The 19,978-nt window shown below is 48.4% G+C and overlaps 1 protein-coding gene across 2 annotated transcripts in view; it reads left to right on the top strand.

Moving 5' to 3' along the window:
• Positions 1-19,978, top strand: part of Brms1 (breast cancer metastasis-suppressor 1-like protein) — a 34,748-nt gene that overhangs the window by 7,426 nt on the left and 7,344 nt on the right. For both annotated transcript variants that reach the window (XM_077681593.1, XM_077681594.1), the window contains exons 4-5: positions 9,102-9,181; positions 11,451-11,547. In XM_077681593.1, coding sequence (XP_077537719.1) covers positions 9,102-9,181; positions 11,451-11,547 — 177 coding nt within the window. The remainder of the gene's footprint in view (positions 1-9,101; positions 9,182-11,450; positions 11,548-19,978) is intronic.

Genomic DNA, 19,978 nt, shown 5'->3' on the forward strand with positions numbered 1-19,978 from the left:
AGCACATGCAAGGGCACGGAGATGGAGACGGAGGCAGTCGCAGCGACCCCCTCCCCCGCCTCACTGCCTGTGCCACCTGTGGTGCTCCCCACGCCTTCGGCACTGGCAGCGCAGGCAAAGAACACCCGAAAGGGTACCACGCCAAGGGGGCCCAGTCCGCTGGGCACCCCCTTGCTTTCAGATGACGACATGGACGTCGAGCCCTTCCGGCTTTCATCGCAGCGCAAGGAACGGGCTGCGACGTCCAGGCCAGTAGAGAAGGCCAGAAAACCCCTTCCAAGAGTGCAAGCCCCGAAAGACCCTACATAAATAATCACACTCCAGTAGCTCTGAACACATAATAATGGGAAGAGAAAATATTGTTCAATGGAACTGCAGAGGCCTTCTGAATAATCTTGACGACGTTTATGAGATTCTGCATGCCAATCAGCCAAGTATAATGTGTTTCCAGGAAACACATCTGAATTCCAAACACACAAATTTCTTGAATAGTTACATGGTATACAGGAAAGACAGGGATGGCTGCACACACTCTTCTGGCGGTGTTGCCATAATCACCCGCAAATCCTTAGCATGCCACCCTGTCACCTTGAACACCGTCCTTGAGGCTGTAGCAATACGCTTAATAATATTTAATAGGTTGATAACGGTATGCTCCATATACATTCCTCCTGATGTCTCACTTTCGAGCTCTGACTTCGAGGCGCTGGTTGACCAGCTGCCCGAACCATACATCCTGACAGGCGACCTTAATGCTCACAACACTCTTTGGGGCTCTTCTCGCACGGATGCCCGAGGTCGCCTTATAGAGAAATTCCTTACATCTTCAGGAGCATGCCTTTTCAACAATAAACAGCCTACATACCGTAACATAGGACACAACACATACTCATGTCTTGACTTGTCGATTGGCTCCGCAGTTCTCTTTCCTCTTCTCGAGTGGGGTGTGGGCACTGACCCATACGGTAGTGACCACTTCCCCACCTCACTCACATACATAGGTAAAGGCCCATGCAGTCCATCTTCCCATAATAGGTTCAATGAAGCACGAGCTAACTGGAATACATTTACAGAGACATCCAAACTACACCACACATCCATAAGACACCTACACGTCGAAGAAGCTACCCAACTCCTCACGGCGCACATCCTCGACGCTGCCGAAAAGTCCATTCCCCACGCCTCTGGTGCCCCGCGCAACCAGCGGAGGCCGTGGTGGAATGAGGACTGTAGGCGGGCGCGAGAGGCCCAGAACAAGGCGTGGGGTATCCTGCGCAGGTACCCCACGTCGGGAAACCTTTTATTGTTCAAAAGGGCTAAGGCGATGGGAAAACGTGTGCGCCGTGAGGCAAAACGAGAGAGTTGGCGCTCATTCGTAACATCCATAAACTCTTACACTGACTCTCGCAAAGTCTGGACACGAATACGCAAACTAAAAGGACAACAGACACACAGCCTGCCCCTGGTCAGTACAACAGGGGACACACTGGAAGACCAGGCTAACACACTCGCACAGCACTTCCAACACGTGTCCAGTTCAGCACACTACACTAGCACTTTCATGAAACACAAACAATTGGCTGAAAAGAAGTCTTTACGTGATAATGATAAGTCAACCTCCTCTTATAACTCGGAGTTTTCACTCCATGAGCTGAGGACCGCTCTGAGCACTTGTAAACCCTCAGCTCCAGGCCCAGACAACATCACATACACAATGATACAGCACCTACACTCAGACACTCTTCTAACACTCCTCCACCTATATAACAAGATTTGGCTTTCGGGGCACATTCCTCGCTCTTGGAGGGAGGCCATAGTAGTGGCTATCCTAAAGGAAGGGAAGGACCCTTCCTCTCCATCCAGTTACCGGCCCATTGCTTTGACAAGCTGCCTGTGCAAGCTCCTCGAGAAGATGATAAACCGTAGGCTCGTGTACTTTCTTGAGTACAATGGTCTTCTCGAGGGCTGCCAGGCAGGCTTCCGGGTGGGGCGATGCACAAATGATCAACTGGTTTCTCTAGAGGCCTACATAAAGGATGCATTCATTCATAAGCAATACTGTATGACAGTATTTTTTGACATTGAAAAGGCATATGATACAGCATGGCGCTACGGCATTCTTAGAGACCTAAAAGCTTTTGGTATCTCGGGTAACATGCTGAACACTCTTTGTAGTTACATGTCTTCACGAACATTTCGTGTCAGGGTCGGTTCGGCACTTTCAAATGTTCACGTGCAGGAGAATGGCGTGCCTCAAGGTGGCGTATTGAGCTGCACCTTGTTTATAGCTAAGATGAACTCTCTCCGAAAGGCACTGCCGCCAACCATATCCTGCTTGATGTATGTAGATGACGTTCAAATATCTTTCAAATCGTGTAACATATCCATTTGTGAACGTCAGGTCCAGCTTGGGGTAAATAAACTTTCTCGCTGGGCAGATGAAAATGGATTTAAACTTAATCCTTCTAAAAGTACCTGCGTTGTATTCTCAAAAAGGCGGGGCATCCTGCCCGATCCCGACGTAAAACTCTTTGGTGACTCGATTCCAGTAAAAAGAGAACACAAGTTTTTGGGTGTGGTGTTTGACGAGAAACTCTCATTCATACCCCACATAAAACGACTTAAACAAAAATGCCTAAAAACAATGAATATTCTAAAAATCCTGTCTCACCAATCGTACGGTGCAGACAAACAACTCCTGCTTCGACTTTATGCCGCGTTGGTAGGGTCACGGTTGGACTACGGAAGCGTTGTGTATGGGTCAGCCACAAAAACAGCACTTAAAATGCTCGACCCAGTGCTTCACTTAGGGCTTCGCCTGTCTTGTGGGGCGTTCCGTACCAGTCCTGTCCACAGTCTTTATGCAGAGTGCGACAAATGGTGCTTAGCGTACCAGCGAACTTATGTTGACCTCCTATATGCCTCCAAAATCTCATCAATGAATAACCATCCCTTTAAACCGGTTTTTAATGATACGTCCACAACTAAACTCTTTTTAAACCGCCCATCTATTGCTGTTCCTTTCTCGCAGAGAGTGAGGGACGAGATGACTATTCATGACGTCTCCCTCTTAGACACATTCAAATCATCTCACACTGATCTTGTAGCACCATGGCATCTTCGTCCTGTGGCATGTGACTTGTCTTTCGTACAATACAACAAGAACAGGACACCAAGAAGTGGGATTTTGCAGCATTTCATGCATCTACAGAATAAATACAGGGCTGCAGAGTTTTTCAGCGATGCATCTAAAACGTCCACTGCGGTGTCTTGTGCTGCGCATGGGCCTAATTTTGAAGCATGTAAAACAATGAATGTTAATACAAGTATTTTTACAGCAGAGGCATATGGCATACTTCTAGTTGTAAGTCACATAGTTGAACATCATATTCCTACATCCGTCATTTATACAGATTCGTTGAGCGTCGTCCGTGCATTATCATCCGGAAAGTCATCAAAAAACCATGTCATTAATCTTATCTTCAAAACGATTATGGTAGCTTATTCTTCAAACCTTGGGTTGACTGTATGTTGGGTGCCAGGCCACTCTGGCATTGGCGGTAATGAAGTGGCGGATGAAATGGCCGCCAATGCTGCACTCCGAAACACAGTCGACATGGCAACACTACCTTACACAGACCTCAAGCCACACATTAGACAACAACTCCGTAAAACTTGGCAAGCAGACTGGAGCGAACAGACAGACAACAAACTACACGTAATAAAACCACACTTGGGACAATACATTACTGACTCACACAACAGGCACATTGAAGTTACCTTAGCTAGGTTACGGATAGGCCATACGCATGTAACGCACTCGCACCTGCTCACGGGATCTCCAAGACCCCTGTGTAGCAGGTGTGGGGAGGGCCTATCCGTAGTCCACATACTCATACAATGCAAGGCACTTGACACAACACGACACAAACACTTCAGAGAACTCTACAGACAACATATTCCCCTACACCCATCTCTGTTTCTAGGTGACGATGCCATGGTTTCTGTGAAACGCGTTTTTAAATATTTGTCAGATGTTAAGTTTTTAAACCTCATTTCCTATCATGCGTAATCATATCTGGCCCTATACACCAGCCATCACCATTATCTTTATTGATCTTACTCTGTCCAGTTTACACATTTTATACATAGCTTTTGTGGTAATCACTTGTTTTCATTAAATAACTTCTCTGGCGCTCTTTGCCCTCGTCGGCCTTGCGCCATTAAACACCAACCATCATCATCGTAGCATGCTCGTTCTTTCCCTAGTATGACCATGCACATTGAATAAGAACAGAAATAGGGACATATCAGGAAGCCCTGATCACGGGAATTCATTTGACGATGACAGTATGTCGCTTTTATTGGTAACATGACGCATAGTTGCATTTGTGGAGTGCCCTGAAGCGGCAACAGCATTTTACTGCCCCATACTGTTTATAGAGCTTGCGATTTCTTTTTTTTTTTTTAATTAAGAAGGCAACATAAAATTTATGAATTTTAACCAGCGGAGAGGTATAAACGCAATAGTTCAAACGGGTCTCTTACACGCAGCTTTTGTTGAGCCAAATTTTATCAACTTTAAAGGCATGTTTCATGAGCAACAATGTCGGGTCAGTTACTTAAGGCTTTTATCACAAGTAAAATTGCAAATTACATTACTAGCTCGCAGTATATAATTCAAGCTTGTTGGACCTTGAGCATAATTTTCTGTTACGGCCACGCTGTTAGCCATTTTTGTTCTTTTTTAAATCTAACAGGTGCCTACAGCAGCGACCTGTGTTTGCAATATTGTGTAATGTTGCTTAGGAAGATACTAGTTAACTCTTTCGTTACCATGCCTATTCAAATCGATCACCGCTTATCACTGGAGTATATTGCTGATTTCAACGTGTTGTCGTTTCTCGAACACCTAATGCACCTCAGTGGTTAGTCCAGGCCACGGTGTAAGAATATTTAGGTGTTGACACTCGCCGGCCGCCGCGGCGGAGAACGGGGGCGCTGCGAATGAGGGGCCGGCTATCGCTTGCTGAGTAGCGGGCGCAGCTGCGGTGGATGCGCGGCGTGCTTGACTTTCCGTATCATTCACGCTGCGTTTTGGTGTTTTCTGCTTCCAGAGTGAGGAGTAGACATTATGATTCAGCTGCCATGTTGTGTTCGTCACCGATCACTGCGGCACCAGCCGCAGTGAGCGTTGTGGAATTCACGCGGTACAGCAAGGCGACGCAGTGCGCGGGTATCGCGGCCCATGTGCTTTTCGATGGCAAATCTCTGCGAACGGCACTTGTAATGCATTGTGTTTTCTCCAGCAAGAAAGGCGACTTGTAGTGAAAAATTCGTGTTACATATAACGGCTATTTTGGCCTTCGTGGAACAAAAATAATATTTTTATCCTTATGCTGAATGTATACATGGGTAATTAGGGGCCTAGACAGAGCAATGCTATTAACACAGCGAATCGTTATATTAAAATGTAAAAAAAGGATAACAAAAATGTTGGTTTGTTCAGAAGTATGGTTCTTATACGTATCCGTATTTTTGTGCAGATATTACGTCGACGAAACAAATAACACAGGCATTACGAAAATTGTTTCGCCGCAGGATCTATTTTTTTTTTTACCTGTGGCGTATAGCAACCCCCGAAAATAATTTCTGGATACGCCACTGTGGGAATAGACACAGCAATGCAAGGCTCCAAATTAAAACCAAACTGGATTATTCAAATCGTACAGAAAACAGGCACCGGTTGCATTCTTTCGCTGATGCCGCAGTCAGTCTTACAATTATGTTGTTCGATTGAGCTCCCTGATCAGTAAAATCTCACAATATCAAAAGTCTGGAGGTCACAAGGTCCCCGGACGAAATAATTGAGGCTTCCGCAAATTTTGACAAAAAAAAAAATAACCGTGCATAGATAAGGACAAAGAAAGGAAACAGAAACATGAGCTCTTGTGTTTTCCTTTATTCTCTCTTGTCTACATGCAGTTTTTTTGTCAAAATGTGCGAAAGAACCAGTTAGCCCAAGTTCAAAATTTATTAGAAATAATTGAGGCTACCGATACCGGTACCTTCCATGTGTTATCAAAGAAGCATTTACACATGCACACCACACGCCGTATGCCATGGCAGCGATGCGGTTAAGTTTATACAGCCATCGCGGGCCCAGTTTTTACCCGCTGCACATTTTGGTTTACCATAATACGTTTATAAAGCTGTATAATTTGCCCTGACCCTACTAAGTTCGGTGGAGAATTTTGTGGTCCACGAAGTCGCCTTACCACCACGCCAACTGCAATTACTCCAAACTGACATCCGCCAATCCCAGTTTAGAGTCGCCTCAGTATTTTATATCTGGGCGTGCACGCCCGTGTTTCCGTGAGATAGACAACCGCTAAGCACCGTCGCTATCGTCGGGAAAGCCGAGCTTGATAGAGAAACGCCTGGGAAATTTTCACTGACCATTTTCGCGTCGAGTAGGCAGCACTGCAGTGCCTTAGCCATTAAAATTTCGCATATGTATTGTCTTGGTGTAGCTTCGTTCCGGGCCCTCGCGCATACAACAGCGCAGGCGTCACGCTACACAACAAAACAGCGCGGGTTGTGTGCCTAGCTATGGAGGTAGCATTTCTGATACAGGCGAAATAACAAAGCGTCACTGACGTCTCTGGACACGTTAAAGAACCATATTTGGACGAATTTTAACATATTCTCTACACGGCGGGCATTACCACCTCACACCTTGGGCGATTTACACTGCTCAAGCAACATTTTATGCTACGCGTAGGCTCTTCGGCCCAAAAGGGCGAGCTTGTGCGTTTAGCACAACCTTTTATTTGAAAAGGCGGTAAAGTAATAACGCTCTCGGGAGTCGTGCGGATGAACAAAAAAAAAATCATTCGCAATAGAAGCGTTTCGACAACGAGCTGGAAGGGTCGCACGACCGCGTTCTCACTGCTGTTCCGCGCACTGCTGCAGTTTCTGTGAGTAAAAATGAAAGTAGCCCACAATTATTTGGTGTCGAAAGCATTTTCAATCTTTCTGTGCCTATCTGCAATTAAAAAACTTCACGTACACGCCGCTCCACTGAACGATCCCACAGCACCTGCATTACGGCTGCCATAGCTCGGCGAGCAGACAGGCCCTCGTGGCGGGGCGCACTCTGGTGGCGTTCCGGAGAAACGCATGGAGCGGCGAACAAGATCTGGCCGCGCCGTCACGCGCAGTGTCAACACCTAAATATTCTTACACCGTGGTCCAGGCACTGCATGTTTAGAATCAGTTGAAATTTTTCCCCTCCGGCGACATTGAGATTTTTAATGGCTCTTCTTGTGAGCTGAGATGCGCGTGTTCTTGCGAAAGGGTGCGGGGCTGCTGCACTTGACAAAAAAACATACCACTTATGTATATGCTGCATTACCATCAATTTTTTTTTTTTCTTTCGAAAGATTCTTAGCAAGTCAAATACCAAATTTTGTCAGCTTTGTAATCCAACAGCGTTGAGAGGTGATAATTACCTGAAAATGACACCAGCTGTTCACTAGTGAGCTTTGGTTTGGATCAAACGTTGCTTTATTGTGCCAAATTTTATTTCTGACAGTCCCCGCATGTCTAACAAGTAGACCTGGCATGATTAAAACCCTTTTGGAACAAGACTGTACCAGAATTGTGGCTCGCCTTTCTCAAAATGGTGTCCAAAGCCAGCATTGCAGAAAAAATAATAATAATAAAAACAGTGAGTCATGGGACACAGCATGTCCACGTGCAAGCAACAACATAGACGCTGTAGAAAATGACGCTATCGGTACTTCTTCTGTAAATTTAGGCTCACCTCAAGGTGTTAAGACCTACTGTATTAGGCATTCAGTTATGCTGAGCAAAACATGTTCCTGTGCGAGGTGATTTGTGTCGTGATTTGAAATGGGTCTCGTGAAAATGAGACACGAGGACAGACGCAAACTTACAATTGCTTAATTTTACTGAGAGATCCACAAAAATATACTTTAAGCTATACACAAAAATAACTGAGAATGTCGCACAGTATAAAGCAATGGCTGTCCAAAAAGGACATTTATTTTTGAAAAAAGAACGGTACAGTTACCTGACATGGGCTCTTTGCGTGTGTAAAATACGTCCCCATTAATTCATGGGCGATAGCGCCTGGGTTGTGCGCAGCATAATTGTTTTTGCTTCTTTTTTTGTTTGTTTGTTTCTTTCTTTCTAAAAGGACACGGCACAATTTTGCACTGGTGTAGCAAAGGTACAGGTACGGGCACGCACGAGTCTCATCATCTCTTGCCCGTTGCACGCAGTTAACTTTTGTCCTTTAAATAACCACCACGCCACCATCAACAAAGTGCTCTTTGAAATTTGAAAAGAAGAAAAGATGCACTTCGAAATAAAAGTGCAAACTGTTAAAACAATGTTTTAACACATTCCACGCCCAAGCGGTGACAATGTTTTGCGGAAATGAACGAGTGCGTTATCCTGCAATGGCCGCTGATTATTGCAATCCTAGATGAAGTCCGCTAGCAGTGGTACCAAGATTCCAGTATGTTATTGCGTGCTGCTAAACAAGTGCACATATTCTGGCTTCTTTCCCCCCCCCTTCCCATCAATGTGCAGCACGCGTTTTACGGTGTCTTGCGCCAGGGGTCGACTGTGTTGATCTCGGGGCGAATAGAGCCTCTGCAGATGGTGCGATCGCTCGCAGCTTTTGGCAGGAGACTTGAAATGTGATTGGAGTGAGGAAAAAAATGCTACTTTTGAGATTTCAGGGCATTCCAAAATTGAGTGCAGAACTATCCTGCATGGCGGCTTTCGTTGTCAGGCTTGTCTATCAGCTGCCAAGCTTTCCAAGTTGCTTTACATTGGCGGATTTCGTCAGGTCGCGAGATGATGGCACAGTGGAAGTTGCCATCGTAAGAGAGCCGACAAAATTTGCGTTTTCTGACGGCGGGTGTTGCTTCGAGTGGTACCATGTGTAAGAAAAAAGCGCGAAGTGTTGACACTTTCAGGCGCCCTAGCTGGTTCCCCCTAGGCAGCGGCCTGAAGAGGTTTTTTGAAGGTGGTAAGCTGTGCGCATTTATTGTTTTCACACGCAGGTATTCTGCGAGAGATGAAGCTCAAGAACATCAAGAGGAAGTACGACGCGGAAGAGATAGCGGCGTTTCAGAACTTTGAGGTAGGGGTTCTTTTCCTTCTATCCTTTCTTTTGTTCTTTTTTTGTTGTGTGGTGTGTAGGCATGTAAGTGTGACCAGCCAGCCTGTTTTACTGCAGAAACTGCAGCTTACATCATTTTAGGCGAGTAGAAGCAGGAAGAACGCTATTTACAGTCTTTGTCAAAATTTTCTAGGCCAAGCCGAAAATGCGCAGGCGGCAAAAAATTAAGTTTACAACTTACGTCCCGAGCGTGGCTGAAAAGCTTTATGCCGGAAAGGTAGAGAAACCACCTTTCTTTCTTACTGTTGTAAAATATTTTTGTCACATTTGAATGTAAAGCTCATTCTTTGAATTCTTTGTGGTCGAGAAGGCTTAGGATTGACCTAGAAAATTTTGACAGGGTGGGCATCTACTCTCAAGGGGGGAAGGGACACAGAAACAATTTGGAACAACAAATCCAACATGGTTGACTGGGGCACCCAGCACTTTGATGAAGGATGTGGTTTGAGAGAAGCACGTTCAGTTGATGTCTTTTCAGGGGCTTGATTTAAAATAGATGTGATTTTAGTGGTTAATTAAGCTGGAGCCCTCCATTACGGCACGCCTCATCGTCTGCGTTGCGTCGGCACGTTAAACCCTACAATCAATCAATCAAAAACTTATTAAACCATGAGAGCAGCGGGTCACTTTTCATTGCCAACATTTCTAAGCTGGATTTATTAAGCTTGCGACTGCGTACAGGAGTCTGTAGAGGTAGCCGTAAAATCTGCAAAGCCCTCGGCACCCAGTACGTGTGTGTCTGCATTGGTGATGGTGGTGGTGGTGGTGACTATGCCCTTTATAACGGGTCACCATTGCCCAGTGGTGCAGCGGAGCCACAAAAAAGATAAATAAACAAATAAAAATAAAACCAAGAAGGAAAGAAACTACAAGGTGCATTGTTGGTGCTGAAAGTTGTTGCCATTGGACGTTCACCTCGTCACAGCTTTCCCGCTAGACACCGAAGCGGCACAAGAAAGCCAAGTGCTCGGTAGGCATGCCCGCGAATTGCTCCGTCAGAATAATCGTGCAGTCCTGCGAAAGAAAGATTGCTTATCAAATACAAAGAACAAAGCAAGGATACTTCAGTACAGTAGAGTCTCGATAAACGAAAATGGCTTAAAGAATTTCCACTAAACGGATCGGTAGCCTGTAAGTTGGTTGGTTTTGTATTCAGGTAGCGTAAAAAAACTTTTGGTAATCAGAACTGAAATTTCCGCGTCTGCGTGTAAACAGGACCGAAAATAAAAGTTCTTGTCAGACCCATTGCCATGAGCATCAGCTGCTGAAGATCCTGATCCTGAATATGCAGTTGCAAGGACCCAAACAAACAAAAAAAAAATGATGCATTTTTTAGTGCACAGTGACTAATTGTTGCCAAATAAACTTTGTGGATGTTGTGCCTAAATCTCTTGTACTTTTTTTGCTTTCTGAAAAAAACTCTATGCTACATTCACCTGCTTAGAGTTCCATGAAATGGTATTAAGAGTGTGTATACACATAAATTTGCACTATAGCACATCTCTCGCAGTAAACGGAACTCCTGTTAAATGGAACTAATTTTTTCAGTCCCTTGGAAGTTTCAGTTATCGAGAGCCTACTGTATGCGTAAGCGTAACGTCGTCATTGATGCAGTGATTTAAATATTAACTTAAAAGGGTGCGGTACCGATGCTTTAGCTCTGTTTGGAGCCGTTCAGTTAGTGTGTGAAGCATGGTGGCATGAATTTAATGGCGCAAATCATTTATGTTCAAGCCTCAGATAGCAGACACTTTCTCCTGCAGCGTTGAGAGGGACTCACTTGTTAATGTTCGTGTGGGACTCACTACTTCATGAAACAGGGCCTTAAAAACCATCCTGTACCAATATGAAAAGTTTTACAAATACAGATAAATGTTCACAACGGCATAGTTTGCTTGTTTTGGAGATATGTCACTTCTGTACTGAGATATCACTTGCTAGACAGCTGGTGCCATCTAGTGAAAACTTCGTTAACCAAAATGTGTCTTATTTGTTTATTTCAGTAAAAGGTGGCACATCTCTAGATAAAGCAATATAGGCCATCAGGGACATTTTCATGGGTCTGTAAAAATTTTCGCATCAATGCACGATGGTTTTCGCGTCCGTGGGTCGTGAATTAGCAAGTCGTGAATTAGCAGTCCCCCTTAAAACAAGCAAGCCAGGCTGGATCTCAAGTCGTATAAATTGGTGGGGCTGCTCAATGAACGTCTTGGGTTTGTCGCCCTTGCAGAGCGAGCGGGCGTTGCTTCGGGACTCAATCCGGTGCGAGTTGGAGGAGAAGATAAGGCGGCTCGAAGAGGATCGCAACAGCATCGACATCACCTCAGGTACGTTTCCCCACATCGCTCGCATGTGCGGGTGATAACAAAGTTGTGTTAAAGGGACACTGGAGGCAACTAGCCAGCTGGGCTCAGACGAAAGTTGAACTGCCCCGTAGCCCTCTCAGTGTTTATTTGACGCCGAAAGGTGCTTTAATTGCCGGGAAATCGCCAATTAAAAAACACATTTCTTCCATCGCGCCATTTCATGACTTTTCATGTGCCAAAAACGGAGACTGGAAGCGAGTGAGACAGCGGTGTGGTCTAGCAGGAAAAATAAAACCTACCAAGTGAACCATCGTGACTGCAGGAGCCACTGGTCAGACTCTCAGCGTATGCGACGAAACAACTTCCCCGCCCTACATGTTCATGTACCATACTTACCCGATTCTAACGCGCACTTTTTTCCCGGAAAAATAGGCCGAAAATCGCATGCACGTTAGAATCAGATGCGAAACCGAAACTGCGGAAATTTCGTCCCACCCATCGCCATCTCAAGCTTTTAGCAATGATTTTTCTGATGCAGGAAGCCGAGGTGCCTACGCTTTTCTATCGGCGTTCACACAAACCGTGAAATCGTTCCACTTGCGCACTTGATAACAGCAATGGCAGCAACGGCAATGAAGGTGCGCCGCTTCCACGAGTGGTTTACGAGCGGCTCACGTGCTCAAAACGAGTGGTCGGCTGAAGCATGCTCCTCTGGAGAAGCTCGCGGGATGGGCGTGTGAGGTGTGGGCCACGATCCCGTCGACCATGGTTGAACGTTCGTTCAGAAGTGTGGCATCGCGAACGCGCTTGACGGCACCAAGGACGAGATGTTGTAGTCAGCGGACAGTGACAAGGAGCTCTCGGAGAGCAACAAGGAGTAAGATGAGTGAGATGAGATTACTTCGGGAAATAAATCGCCCATTTTTGTCGCATTCGTTTATCTGGGTCACAAAGTTCTGTGCGCGTTACAATCGGAGGTGGAAGTTTTTTCATTTTTTTTGCCAGGAAAATCGGGTGTGCATTAGAATCGGGGACACGTTAGAATCGGGTGTAAGTACGGTACCTGTTGCTCTATGTGCGCCCGACTTGGTGGTGCACGAAGCGGGCGATGGTGGTTAAACAATGACATTGCCGTGTAACCTTTAGCTTTACCTACAATGCGTCTAGCGGACAGTGCAACCATAACGAGGACGACGTCAGGGTTTCTCTTGATTTGAATAGTCGTTGTGGATGGTTAGTCGCTTCGATGCACTTGGCTTGATACCTGGCGCCATCTGTTAGTTCCACTTGTAACCGCGCCCATTGCCTAGTGTGGAAACTGTGCCTAGGTACACTTGAATGGCAGCACATGTGCATTTGCGTGCTAATACTGTGTAGGCATGCATGTGCACTTTCATCCAAAAAGTCGAAAAGTACCGTAAAAACCCGCGTATAGTTCGAGGTGTAATTTGGGGATAGCAAACGCGAGAAAAAACTTTTTCACGCGAATATAGTTCGAGGAAAACAGAAAGATGCATTTATTTACGCACTTGATTATTCGTCGTCCTCGTCTGATGCACTCTCTTCCGAAGCTCCGTTGTTGGAAATGTCCCTCAACAGTACCTCATCCTCCGTGCCATCTAGCGCGTTTGAGATGGAGGCCACAAAAAAGCCTGAAAAGCCACAAGCAGCTCTTCGTAGCTTTCTGGCAGCTTCTGCGAGACTGACGTACGCCGACATGAAGCGAGATACCCAATGCTTGCTTGCCTTGAAGTCTGCCCGCTGAATGCCTTTGTCTTGAGCGAATCTCCCTGGCCTTTGCTTGCAGCAGCTCGATGTTCACAGCGAGATGTGCAGCTCGTTGCTTCTGAACAAACTCCGTCAGTTCCCGTTCCACGTCGGGAAACGCTCCATTTTTTGGTCCCCGGAAACTTTTTCTCTGGCCACTGCATGCAAAACGGGCTTCCTTCTGCTTCCTCCAAGCACGAATGCTCCGCTCATTTATGCCGAACTGCCGCTCCGTGACACAGTTGCCGATGGTTTCGGCAGCAGAAATAGAACGCCTCATCGCTCGCGCCCAAGCTGCTGCGCTAGCTCACGGCCATCTGGACTAAGAAAGCCACCCACTTTTATGCTCAATAAACGTTTTCCAATCCAATTAAAGGCAGTCGCGTACTGCCTGCGGGTCCTGACATGGCGTAAAATCACAGAAGTAAAACCGTGGCCGTCGTGATGTGCGCCAGGTGATTGCAATGGCCAGTGTTGCACGTCAGAACCACAGAACAGGGCCTGTACCTGTAGGTCTCTAGGACTAACGCCACCAACGCCATCAACGCTACCTAACGCAGAAGTGCGCAGACACCTGATGATGATGATAGCACCGCCCAATGCCGAAACCGAAACCAAAACTGTGAATTCGGGCCGAAGATTTTGGGGATCCGCATATAGTACGGGGCCGAAATTTCGCATCCTAAAATTTAGAAAAAAACCCCGGGCTAGACGCGGGTTTTTACGGTACATTCAAATTTATGGCTCGACCGATGGGCTTGTGTAGCGCAGCCTTGGTATACGTACAGTTGGAGGTAATACGCATGCGACTATACTGAACCTGAAATAACCATTGGAACTGTCACCGAAAACTTGGCAGCTTGTGAATGTTGGCACAACTTGAGGTATACCTGTGCATGTATAGCCTGTATTCAATAGCGAGGCACCCATGGGACGGGAGTACTTGTTTGTCCGTGCTAAGCGCATGATATGGGTTGGACATTCCCAGCTCTAGCCCGCCGAACGCAAAGTAATGCCTCGACTCCAATGTGAGTGCGATTAATAACAACTCTGTTGACACCAATGTTGAGAATCGGGTTGAAACGGAGCAGACGACTCACGTCGGTGTTATTTTTATTCTTCGGCGTGCGGCCGCAGTGGCACCAGCCCCGCCATGTCTCTGGCGCTTTGGCCATGTCCGTGGCCATTTTAGTGTTGCGAAACGAAGAAATTGACAGCTAAACTTTTCAATGAATACCACGTATAAATGTTAGATACAGTTAAACCTCGATGTAACGAAGTCGGTAAAATTCGTAATTTACTTCGTTACATTGAAATTTCGCTGCATTGAAATTCGCGGTTATAATGAAGAATTCATCCCGTGAAGCGTTTCCTGAAAAAGAAAACGTGGCGCGCATACACGGCCGGCGCACTGTTTCTGTTTCTATCGGTGCTTAATCGTCTACGTGGGCATCAGCGTGATCCGCATGGAGCGTTTTCTTCCCGCAAAAACGCGCCCCGCAAGCCACAGGCGCGCTGACGCAGCCGCGGAGACCACCCGCGCGATGCGGGTAGCTCCAGCGACCGATTCTAACCGCTCGCTGAAACGCAACTCGAGGGGCAAACGAGAGGGGGCATGCGAGAAAAAAAGCGGATAACGTGGGCGATATTTTCACTGTAAAACGTCATACGCGCCGCTTACGAGAGCGCCCATCAAATATCCTCCGCGGCGGTAAGCCTTGTCGTCTAGCCAGCCGGCATCCCCGGGCGCTTCGAAGCTCCCGCCATAGGGTGCGCGCCTCCCCATTGGCGAAACCATGGCGAAACTGGTCAGGCTCCTCCCACTGCCGCGCGCAGCGCGAGTCACTTCCCGCCGCCGGCACGCAATCGCGGATGCCGGTGTGAAAAAAAAAAAAAAAAACCGCGCGTGCAAGGCTTATAAAGATTCACAAATGCTTGCTGGGACGATGAAACCCAACAAGCATGAGCGAACTCGAACGAAGTGCAAAGCGGCGGTATGCGGCGGCGGCGGCGGCGGCGGCGGCGGCGGCAACGCCAGAGGCGATTAGGCTTACCACCGCGGAGGATATTTGATGGGCGCTTTCGCAAGCGGCGCGTGTCACGTTTTACAATGCAAAGTTCGCCCACGTTATCCGCTTTTTTTCTCGCCTGCCCCTCTCATTTGCCCCTCGAGTTGCGTTTCAGCGAGCGGTTAGAAGCGGTCGCTGGAGCTACCCGCATCGCGCGGGTGGTCTCCGCGGCTGCGTCAGCGCGCCTGTGGCTTGCGGGGCGCGTTTTGCGTTTTTTCAGGGAGAAAACGCTGCGTGTGGTTCACGCTGATGCCGATTAAGCTTCGACAGAAACAGTGCGCCAGCCGTGTATGCACGCCACGCAGTTGTAGGCAAGGGGCTTACTCGGACTCCGTGGCTGGCTGCATCCGCGGCATTGGGCGACCCGTGTCGCCGTTCGCGTTTTATTGGGACCCCATTTCGGCGCTTGCATCTTCTACAACTTAAATTTCGTGCCTAGTTCTCCATGAAACTTCGTTACATTGAAATTCCGGCAAACGGGACTTCGTTACACAGAGGGTGAAAATACATGGTGTGCATACACTTGAAGTTACAAAAAATTCCGTGGTTCGTTACATCGAGGGTTTCGTTACATTGAAGTTCGTTACATCGAGGTTTAACTGTATTAGGTGTTTCTTTGAGAGCTTGTGTGCATGCTTCTCTTTCTGGTGTTCCTCACTTGACTCTTGGCATGTCCGCTCAGTCGCTGTGTGCGTCTTCCCTGCTTGGTGACTGATAGCTTCATTTGGCATGTCCGTTCAGTCGCTGTGTGCGTCTTCCCTGCTTGGTGACTGATAGCTTCATTTGGCATGTCCGTTCAGTCGCTGTGTGCGTCTTCCCTGCTTGGTGACTGATAGCTTCATTTTGTGATGATTTACGGTATTATTTTCAAGGTACTGCCCCAGTGACTGGTATATTCATTTTCTGAGTACGCCAGCGTATCTATTTGGGCCAACTTTGGTTTTGCCTTCAGTGTCGCTTTAAGAATATTTTATTAATACATCTGTTAATATTTGGTTTGTTAGTGGTATGTTAGCGTATGAAGTGTTTTTGGTGTTGGTAGATAAGATTCGTGCCTCACCAAGATTCCCCAGAAATGAACAAGTGCCGCGAGCAGGAAAAAATGGCTCTGGATGTGGCTGAAGGTTGCGAGGATATTTTGACTGGTGTGGGTTGCAAATCTTGGGTTGTCCTGAAAGTGGCATAGCTTGGCACCCGGAAAGAGGCTCGAGAGGCGCGAAATTATGGTTGCGTTCTGTGCGTAAGATTACGGGTGCTGGCAGGGGCTGCAGACAAGCGATGGCCATTGCATTCCGGAAGTTGGAAGCTGAGCTTGCAGCAATCCAAAGTGAGCTCAGAAACAGGCCGTAGGAGGCACAACAGCAGATATGAAGTGAAGCTCAATGAAGGGTTAGCCTTGGAAGCACAGGCACAGTGGACACACGAGCAACATCTGGTGGAAACAGAGGAGTGCAAGTGGCGGACTTGGCCTGGAGTAGCTGAGGATGGGGAGGACAGGACAGACCCGGAGTGTCTGTTCTCCACTGCTCAGGAAAAAGCCCGAACGCAGGTGTGCAAGAATGGGGTGGAGGAAGAAGCAGAGGCAAGCAACCAAGCGAGGCTGTCTGGTGAGCGCAAGCCACACCATACAGTTGCTGCAGTAGCTCCCCAGTAGCCAGGGCTTGAACACGGTCGACCTCCTGCCCATGCACTACGGGCAGGCTTTGAGAAAAGAAGAAAGGCTGAGGCAGCAGTGAGGGAGGGGCAGCAAAGTGGCCGACCAGGCACACAGACCGAGGGGCAGTCATGCTCGAGCCAGCAGTTTGGTGCACAATCACAATATGCGTGAACCCCGTGGTGACAGCAGCCAGCCAGGGGATGCGTGGCTGTTTGGTCGCATGAATGCCTACCAACTAGAGCCCCGGCCATACTCGGTCAAGAGGGGAGGGACGGAGTCGTCACTTTGCGGACGCAAGCAAAGGTGACAGTCAAAGAGGTGACTGATGTGATGCAGAAGAAGCAGGAAGCAGAAAAGGACTGGTGGATTATTCGCGCTGGCCTCGCACAGCTTCCTAGGAGTAGGGCTGGTGCTGCTGAGGAAGGGTATCACATGCACCACCACACTGTCCCCTTGCAGCCAGTTCCTCACCTGTGCAGCCGCAGAGGTGAGGTGTGAGGGTGACAGTGCCAGCACTGGAACAACATTGCCCAGAGCGTGTGTCAGGAGGCTGGACCTGTGGTTTGAAATGGTGTGGGGCAGCTCACTGGCCTAGAGAGACAGGCCCGGAAGGAGACCACTACACTAAACTGGCGACTGACTCGTTCAGCGTCAGACATTCGTCTCTTTTTTTAGGGGAGCCTCTCCCCCCTTGGCGAAAGGTTTCAGAGCTACAGAGACAGACCTCGGCAGCAGGGGGGGAGCGACAGGGCAGGGCAGGTCAACTTGTCCACCAGCCTGGGCACGTAGGACACCATGGCCCATCAGTGGGTGGTGGAGGCCTTGAACCAGGGATACAGAGTTGGGGAACAGCAAGCCACAGGTGGTCTTGTAAAGTGCCCCATGGTCTGGTCACAGCCGACATGGGGGACCACAACGAAAGTGAGCTCTGGGGCATTCCTGAACCTGCACTGGAGCAGGAAAGGGGCAGAAATGGGGTGAGATTAAGGAGGGGGGGGATGAGAGCCCTGGAATCGCACTTGGCCCACCACATCATTGACTGGGAGACCCTGGGGAGCATCCCGGTTATGTTTGACCAGAAGGAGAGATATGTGGGCTTGCTCTGAGCCCTCTACGTCAATGTACAGGCACAGGGGGTCTGGCAGGACCACGTAGCATTGCCCGTCGAAGTCGTGCACGGGCTGAGACAGGGCTGCCCTCCGTCACCCCTCTGCTTCATTATATACGTAGGGAGAGTGATACAGCGGCACCTCGAGGAATCTGGCCATGGCTTCACGTTGGAATGTCGCAGATGTTGAGGTTCCACATTCCAGCACTGGTCTACACAGACAATTTTGTGGTCCCCGCTGGCTTTCCTCGGGAACTGCAGGCACTGCTGAACACCGGTGTTGTGGGCATGACTGAATGCTGCTTTGTGTTTAACCCCGCCAAGTGTGTTGTGATGGTGTGGAGTCTGGGGGCACTGCAGTCGACCCCTACGCTAGTCCCTACAGGACGACACCCAGTGAAGTACTCGGGCTGAGCAGAGGGGCCAGCTACTACCTTGCCGAGCATGACACAGAGCTCAAGGCAAGAGCAGCTCGCAATATAGGCCTGTTAGTCCGGCAGTCCCTGTGGTCTCACAACTGCTATGAGGTGACCGGGGCACCATGGAAGTTGGTGGCCGTGCCTGCCATTACGTACTGCCATTACGTACGTCCATGCTGCATCTGTCCTCAGGCACTCGCAAGTTCCAGGAACATTTCTGGCAATCGGTGGTACAACTGGCACGGAGCACCCGTGGGCAGTGTACAAAAGAGGCAGTGCAAGGGGACGTTGGCTGGTCCGCCTTGGCAGCGAGGGGAGCAGTGGTAAAGGCGAGCTACAAGAACAGGTGGCTTCACGTGCTGGTGCTGGTCATAAACGTGGCTGCACAGCCTGCCAGCAAAGTGGATAAGAGGATGAGAGTGCTTTACAACTGCTTCGGGCCGGCAGCGGCGACACTCGTGACAGTGAACCATCTAGGGAATCGATCTGAGGCAGCAGAGTGGCTGGGACTGGCGACGGCAAAGCCGTCTCTGGCACTATCCTGCACCTACAAGGAGGACATTTGCTGAATGACCCTGTTCAACAACACCACGGGCAACAGTCTGCTGGCGAGGTGCTGCTAAGCTGGCATGTCAATGATTTGCATCCTCCGTAGGGGAGCGGAAGAGACTATTGCACACATGGTTGTCAACTGCCCAGCTTTTCTCACTGCTGCCCACGCCACGGCCGCACATGCTGCATTGGGATTCACCAAAGAGGCGGTCGAGACAAATTTGTGGAGGCAGCAAAAAGGCGCCTGGGACACTGGTGGACATTGGGTGCTCTGCAGCAAGCATAATGTGGACTCATGGTGCAGTGCCACCTATACTCGGTCACAACTCAAGAACGGCACCACCTCATGTAGTGTATCACTCTGCCAAAGCGCTGGACCCGTGACGGCAGTGCGCGCACGTTTTGAAAGGGGTTTGCTATGAATGCGTGATATCGTCTGCCTTGTCTCACGCAGTTTGTTTGTCATCACTGGAGTCGTTTATAAGCATATTAAGTCCAAAAAATCACGGGAACGGCTCACGCCATGTTCAAAATATTCCCAGTAACACCCTACTTGCGCCGCGCGGAGAAACATCCGGCTACAGTAATAAGGCACAGCGGCAACTTCCGGTGCTGTTCTTAAGTTGTCACCGAGTATAGCAGAAGTGATTGCTCTTTTGGGGATTTTTTTTTTTTCTTGCTCTGCCATGTGAAAGGCACGGCAACCCGTTGCAAAAGGTAAAGCCACAATCGCCATCGTTGACACCTTTCTGTACAATCCTTACGCTGTTTCACTTCAATCACTCATTCTCTTGTGCCGCTAATCACAAGGTCATGGGTGCCTGGATGTGCCGGCAGTTTTTATAATAAAGGTGGGTGGGGACAAAAACACCATGTGTGA

The sequence above is a fragment of the Haemaphysalis longicornis genome, unplaced genomic scaffold (assembly GCF_048455015.1).
Source record: "Haemaphysalis longicornis isolate Haplotype H1 unplaced genomic scaffold, Haemaphysalis longicornis Haplotype H1 scaffold_8, whole genome shotgun sequence".
Taxonomy (NCBI): Eukaryota; Metazoa; Arthropoda; class Arachnida; order Ixodida; family Ixodidae; genus Haemaphysalis; species Haemaphysalis longicornis.